At 41.0% G+C, this 7887-nt stretch overlaps 1 protein-coding gene across 1 annotated transcript in view; it reads right to left on the reverse strand.

Moving 5' to 3' along the window:
• Nucleotides 1–7887, reverse strand: part of TMEM245 (transmembrane protein 245) — a 98037-nt gene that overhangs the window by 61352 nt on the left and 28798 nt on the right. Inside the window, exon 6 of the mRNA XM_023510508.1 lies at nucleotides 4921–5090. Coding sequence (XP_023366276.1) covers nucleotides 4921–5090 — 170 coding nt within the window. The remainder of the gene's footprint in view (nucleotides 1–4920; nucleotides 5091–7887) is intronic.

Raw genomic sequence — 7887 nt, forward strand, 5'->3', positions numbered from 1 at the left:
CTGGGGATTCGAACCCGCCACCTTAGGTGTACGTGGCTGGCGCCTTAGCCGGTTGAGCTATAGGCGCCGAGCCCAAACTTTATATTTTTAAGTAAAGTAAAATTTTCCTACCACAAGCCATATACCCAAGGGTTGAAAAAAATTCACACTAAGAGTCATCTAAGTAAAAATGGAGATAGGCACAGTGGCTCTTGCCTATAATCTTTGGGAGGTTAAGGTGGGAGTAGTGTTTGAGGCCAGGAGTTCAAGACCAGCCCAGGCAATATAAAGAAATTAGGCATGGTAACAGACACTTGTAGTCCTGGCTATGGGAGGCTGAGGTAGAAGGATCATTTGAGCCCAGAAACTTGAGGTTACAGAGAACCATGACAATGCCACTGTACTAGGCAACAGAGGAAGACACTGAGAGAGAAAAGAGTGGGGAATGGAGACAGTAAGAGAGAGAGAGAAAAGAATAAAAGGAGAGACAGTGAAAGACTTACTAACAAGAGACAGAAAAAGTCCAGAGAAGAAGAGAAAATAATTGGGTTGGAGGGAGCTGGTACATAAAATTAAGGACCAACAGAGAAGGAATAAAAACAGAATGGAAAATGTAGATGGACAAAAAGAAGAACTAACCCCCGGAAAGAGTAAATGAAATTAAGACTCACAAGGAAACAAACTCACAGAGGTAGGAAGAGAAACATGGACAAAGGAAGCAATGCAGAAGGGGGGCAAACGCCAAAAGTGCTGTCCCGTAAGGCTGATCCTGCCCCATGCTCTGCTGTGGGCAAAGGAAACCAACTGCCTGCCCTTACTACCGTGCTCCTGGAAATTACAGTCTCTAGCAATTTTCCCAGTCCTTCCACCCTGTAAGTTAACTTCCTATTTGTTTCCTTTTGTGTGTGTGTGTGTTTGGGAGGGTTGCTTTGGGTTTTTTTTTTTTTTTTTTTGAGAAAGGGTCTCGTTTTATCACCCAGGCTAGAACCCAATGGCATCGTCATAGCTCACTGCAGCCTCAAACTCCTGAGCTTAAGTGATCCTCCTGCTTGAGCCTCCTGAGTAGCAGGGACTATATAAGTGCACATCGCCACACACAGCCAATTTTTTGTTTTTAATAAGAGATGGGATCTTGCTCTTGCTCTTGCTCAGTCTGGTCTCAAACTCTTGAGTTCAAGCAATCCTCCTGCCTCAACCTCCCAAAGTGCTAGGTGGCATGAGCCACCACATCTGGCCTTACTTTAATTTGTAACAATATTTATTTTTTAAGGGGATAAGCAGTAATTTTCAAATGACATTCGGAATGTTTCAAGTGTGAATAAAGATAGTGAAATGCTTAAATTTAGAGATTCCAATAAAAGTGTTGTTATATCAAAAGATATTCTAAAACACCCACACTAACTGGCCTTATTTATTAAGCTATTAAAAACATGGCCAGGTTGCTCAGACCTGTAATTCCAGGATTTTGAGAGGCTTAGGCAGGAAGATTCCTTCAGGCTAGGAGCCTCAGATCCGCCTGGGCAACAAAGCCAGACTCTGTCTCAACAAAAAAATTTTAAAGTTAGCCAAGTATAGTGGTATGTGGCTATACTCCCAGCTACTTAGGAGGCCGAGGCAGGAGAATCACTTGAGCCCAAGAGTTGAAGATGATTCCACTGGGTGTCAGAGTGAGACTCTGTTTCTAAAAAAAATCACAAAATAAAAAATGAAGTATCAATCCACTATTGACTTTCTCTTCTGTTTCATTTTTCTGGGCCTATAGGTTTTTGTTTTGCTTTGGGTTTTTTTTTGAGACACGGTCTTGCTCTCTTGCCCAGGCTACTCATCATAGCTCACGGCTACTTGAAACTCTTGGGCTCAAGCGAATCACCTGCCTCAGCCCCCTGAGTTATGTTTCGCTTTCTTTCCACCAAATTCTAGTTGAACCTTGGTGAAAATCAATCCTAAGACATATAACAACTAAGCCCTGAGAAATAGAGAGGTTATGTTTCATTTAACCATAAGGTATGGCTTTCTCACCCTCCCTTCTTTTCTTGGTTTCCTAATTCACTTAACTTTTTACATATAAAAATTACCAAATGCTGCAATTTTCTGATGTTAGGGTAATATAATAAGTCCTCAACTTATCTATGTGCTTTCCTGGAACACACATGCTTCAGAATTTCAAGTAGTTACTCCACTTCACAGCAATACTTTATCTATGCTACGTGGAATCAAAGGAAAAAAGTTATTTGATCTCCTAGAAATCTTTTAAAACTAACCAACTATTCAGCTATGAATTGAGCTCATCGATAATCTAACTCAGTCCACTAAATCCAATTGAACCTAGTGAATGTAGTTCTCCTTTCTCCCATCTCTTGAGGACAAATTCATTTCAATACACAGAGATTCAGAAAACACATAAAACCAACTATTTTGATCAAAATAAGAAGTGCCAAATGCAATGGCTTACACCTAGAATCCCAGCTACTCAGGAAAATGAGGCAAGAAGATCGTTTGAGGCTAAGAGTTCAGGAGCAGCCTGGGCAACACAGAATACTATCCCTAAAAAAGAAAAAGATTAGCCAGACGTGGTGGTGCACACCTGTTGTCCCTTGAGCCCAGGGGTTCAAGGCTATAGTAAGCTGTGGTTGTACCACTGCACTCCAGCCTAGGTAACAGAGTGAGGCCCCATCTCTAACAACACATAAATAAAAAGGAAATGAGACTCACGTTTGCACATCATTTGCCAAGGACTGAACTCATCTACCTATAACAAGTTTGATAGGGAACGGAGGTTCCCTCTACAACCATGCACAGGAGGGAAATAGGAGGGTTTGTTTTACACATTACTTATTTTTAATACAAAGTTTCAAATTTTAGGCATTGTCAAAAATTCTCCCTTTCCTCCATTTCACCAGGAAAAACATGAAATCCTAATCTTTAAGTTCAAAAATCTCATTCTGATCTTTCAAGAAGTATATCTTTCTTGAGGTCTGCTGTTTCCACTGAAGACTTAAGAGTCTTGAATTTGAACACAATACATATAAATGATGTCATCCCTGCTGTCTGTTCTAGGGATTCACTAACATTAACTTAAATACTGTATGTGGGCTATATGTCAAAGGCACAGCCATCCTAATACATTTGGATTAGCTTTTATTTAAGTTAATAAAAGTGTGCCTATTACAATTCCATGCCAGTCATGCAAAGTAGTGACCACAGACACAACCTCACACCTTTGGAAATATACAAAATTACATGTCACAGGCCATGACTATAATCTGTTTTAAGTCAAAAATAAAATTCTCCAATACTAGTTATTAAAAAGAAAAGATATAAAATTATCATCCAAGGAAATCATATGCATACTTTACAGAGATTTGTCTTTCTAAAAATGTTCCAGTGTCCTTTATAGAAAAAGTAACAAATAAAAACCTCTCTTGCCTTTATAACAACGATTTCACACATCAAAGGAGACTAGAGTACCAGGCTGAGCCACATTAGAGAGCTAGAAGGGAGTGGAAAGCATTTACAGTGGACAAAAAGTCTACCAGACAGAATTTCTTATATTAACTTGAGCCTTTGCTGAGTTTTTAACAAATTATACTGTGATAGTATTAATGCTTTGCGACCTTCCATAGCTTATAATTAGAACTTTGAAAACAAAAACTTAGTTTAACATATGGACAGAAACACAGAGAGAGGTGATTGGGAGGGGGGGGAGAATGTTACAGAATTCAATAGCAAAAACCAACATTCAGGTTTTCATTTACCTTCTTATTTAGCCAGTGCCAGAGCTTGAAGATGGGGGATAAGGTGAGAAAGAGAAGATAAGAACAGTGGAATATCATTAGAGAATGCAATAGCAGCATGAAAGGGAAAGAAAGGAAAAGTCACTGAGAGCATGAGAAGGAAATTGTTCCAGACAAAGGAAAAACTAGGGTGGGGTCGGGGGGACTAGAACACATCAACCAAGTTTTAAAATCAAGAGAATGTAGTATTCCTTCAAGATGATTGAAATGATAACCACAGCTTTTTTGGGAATCCAACAAATAAAAACACATGAAATAATCTGAATGCCTGTAGGCTCAGTACCTCTGTGCCTTTGCCCTGCTCCATCCATCTGCTGTCTTGCTGTGTCTGCCTCATCAACTGCTTAACCTTCAAAATCCTGTATCATTTCCTCTGCAAAATCTTCCCCTTCCCACCACCTTTTCAAGTTACTTCTTGCTCAGCACTACCACTCTATCCTGTACATATTTCTTCTACAGAGCGTACTGCGTACCAGGCACTGGTCTACAGATTTTACACGTATTGACTCAGTAAGCCCTTATAAACATTCTATGAGGTAGGTGGCATTACACCCATTTTGTTGATGCAGAAACCACAGCACAGAAAGCTTAAGACATTTATCTAAGGTCACATGGTTAGTAAGTAGCAGAACAGAGATGTGGAACCAGAGTATAGATTCAGAGGGTGCTTTTTAACCACTAGGCCTCTGAATCTAACCACCACCTCAGAATTGTTATCAATTGCTATTGCTCCTCACTAAACAGAGCTTCTGTCTGATTTTCTAAGATCTGTCTGATCAGAGAAATGTGTCAGTATCTGACACATGGATTTACTCCAAAACTATTCAATGAACTGAGTCACTACCCCAATATATAATTTTAGGCAGGTTCCTTAAACTCTCAGGATTTCAATTTAGTCCCTAATAAAATGAGGGAGTTAAATCAGGTATTCCATAAGATCCTTTTCTCCCATTTTTTAAGAGTAAATAAACACTCATCCATTCTAAGTAAACCATACATTCTAGAATTTCATCATAGAACTGGATGCACATATTAAATGTACTATCAACAGTTACAACACAAACACCATGTAACATGGGATACAATATGTCAAACCATGAAATATAAAAACCCCATTAAGACAGCCCAAGCTCTTAAACTACAATACCTTGCTATCAACTTTCAACAAGAATTTCCCAAGCCCGACAATTGGCCAAGGGGCGAGAGCACCTCGCCGCTCCTTCAGGAAGCTCTCCACGACTCCCCACCACACTCGGTAGCGCTTCTCCAGGAAGTCCACAGCTCCAAAGTGAATGAACAGCTTCTTGAGTATCCAGACTATAAAGAGGATAAAAAATACATATATAAATAAAAGAGAGATTAGAAAGCCATAACATGAAAAGGTTCCTCAGTTTCACATGACCTTTCTACAACATCAAAGCCAGTATTAAAAAAAAAAAAAAAAAAAGATCAATGCTTTAAGAAAGAGGGAGGGGAGTTAAGGTATTTCAAACAGACAAAATTCGGCCAAATAACTTTTCATACAATTTCCACCTGTCTATCTACTATCTTCTTTTTGAAGTCTGAATCCTTGAAGGAGTCAAGGATTACTTTACAGCCCATGTAAACATAAGATACTCTTATCATAAAGACTTCAGTGACTACAATTTCAGCCCTCATACCTCCTCCTCCTCCTGAGTAAAGAATATGAACCCCTGACATCTCCTTTGCTTTTTTTTGAGACAGAGCCTCAAGCTGTCCCCCTGGGTAGAGTGCCATGGCATCTCAGCTCATAGCAACCTCCAACTCCTGGGCTCAAGCGAGTCTCCTGCCTCAGCCTCCCAAGTAGCTGGGACCACAGGCACCCACCGCAACACCTGGCTATTTTTTGGTTGCAACCATGATTGTTGTTTGGTGGGCCCAGGCTGGATTCGAACCCACCACCTTAGGTGTATGTGGCTGGCGCCTTAGCCACTTGAGCCACAGGTGCCAAGCCATCTCCTTTGCTTTTATAGCTGCTCTTGCCAAATTCTGTCCTTTTCCTTGGACAAGAACAAAATGAATGACAAGTATAAAGTACTCCACACACATCAGATTTTATACCACTGCTGGGTAATATTTTCATTTGTGTTGCTGTTTGCCCATCAGAAGCTGCTCTAGACATCTGAACAGAAACCACGGTTCGGTGGAGAAGCTGAGTACAAGCAAGGCTGCTACAAATGGCCCAAGTCTGTACTCTGCACAGCTTCAGTGGGGACCTTCACAGACTGCAGGGGGACCTAACCACAGCCACACACAAACCCCCTCTCTTTCCCTCTTCCTCTCCTCCTAAGAAAAGACACAAAGGATCTGGCTAGTTCATGCCAAAAGACCCTAACTTTCCAAGCAAGCTATGGAATTTGCCCACTCCCTACTGCCCCATATAAAAGGGGTCTCTAACTGCCCCCAGGTGCAGATGCCATCTTTGCACTGCCCAGACCAATCACCCTCCCCTTTCAATAAACCTGACCTTAACATTTCCTCTGTGGCCTCGTCTCTGGCACCATCAGCTTACACCTTTCACAGACCACAACGGGAATATCTCAGGAGTGCAGGGCAGTGGCCCTTCAAGCAAGGGTTAAGCATTTTATTCAAGGCCGACTAAGAAGGTGACTGGGTCAGAAGGCAATGTTACCGATCTGTGTGGCTTGCCTTGAAGTTTGGACCCTGGATAACTGATCCCAACCACTGTTAACTTCCCTAACTCAAAGGATTTGGGTTCTCAGCCTTGCCCTCATATGCCAAAGAGTCACAGTTTTCTATTTTGAACCATGAGCTCAGTGTTACATTCCAGTTCAACAATTCCTTCACTATCATTTTAAAATCCCTCTACAGGCCCTAGAAAAGCTCTGATGGCTTATACAGTAAGTCCAGGGAAATTATGGGCTGTAGAAAAGCTTTTGGAGGATACCCTGATCACAGCCTACTCTGCCAAGACCATGTCAAATTCCTATGATGACCAGATGGTTAAGATATAAGAAATGAAACTTCTCCTAACAAACTGTATGGAAAGGAGGGATTCCAACAGCACTTGACATGTGATGTTTCCAGCATAAAGAAATCACTTGGCAAAACCAAAAAAAGTATGGGACAATCTAGAAGAGAAATTTAAACCATGGTTTACTAAGAATTTCTTCACAGAAACCATGGCCTGGTAAGTACCCTGTGAGTCGCTCAATTACAGCTGTGTATTGTTCCAACTGCCTGAGAGAAGTTATTAATATTTGAGGATAAGAAGCAGATAAAAACATCTACCATTTACACTGCATGCTCCCTGAGGAGAGGCACGGAACAGTGCTCTGCTCATAATGTTTAAAATAATGGTTAACTTATTACCCAATTTAGTGAGACAAATAAATGGTGAAAACTAATCTAAAAAGTAAATGGGCCGATAATTTTAGACTTTTAGACCCCAGTGGAGAATAGGCTTCTAAAAATCAGATGATGTTTTTATCAAGAGTGAAAAACCTGGACCCAGGAAATGAGGACTAACTAAATACCTGGATGGCAGAATCCAGAGCATCCAGTAAAGAGTGAATAAATCCACACAGAATATGATTACAGTAAGAGGAAAGCCCAAATAATCAAGAAAGCATCAAAAGATGCTTTTCCAGTGCACGTAAGTCAGAAATAACTCTGCCTTACTCTTTCCAACCTTAGAAGACAGTCTTAGAGAAAAATCAAAACAGAGTTGGGCCTTAAATTACCACGGTAACAAGGTACAAAGACATGGTTTAATGATTTATGAAGAACCGTATGATTCCATTTTGTCATAATACATATAATACACATAGGTATAATTTAATTTTTCTGCCAAACAAAAGCAAGCCCCAAATTTTGCATACCTACATTTCTCAAAGACCATACTTCCTTTGAATTAAAAAAGCAATGTGGCTTAGCGCCTGTGGCTCAAGCGGCTAAGGCACCAGCCACATACACCTAAGGTGGCGGGTTCGTATCCCCAGCCTGGACCCACCAAACAACAATGATGGCTGCAACCAAAAAAATGGCCGGGCGTTGTGGCGGGCGCCTGTGGTCCCAGCTACTTGGGGGGCTGAGGCAGGAGACTCGCTTGAGCCCAGGAGTTGGAGGTTGC

The sequence above is a fragment of the Otolemur garnettii genome, unplaced genomic scaffold (assembly GCF_000181295.1).
Source record: "Otolemur garnettii isolate 467f Iridium unplaced genomic scaffold, OtoGar3 scaffold00014, whole genome shotgun sequence".
NCBI classification, from domain to species: domain Eukaryota; kingdom Metazoa; phylum Chordata; class Mammalia; order Primates; family Galagidae; genus Otolemur; species Otolemur garnettii.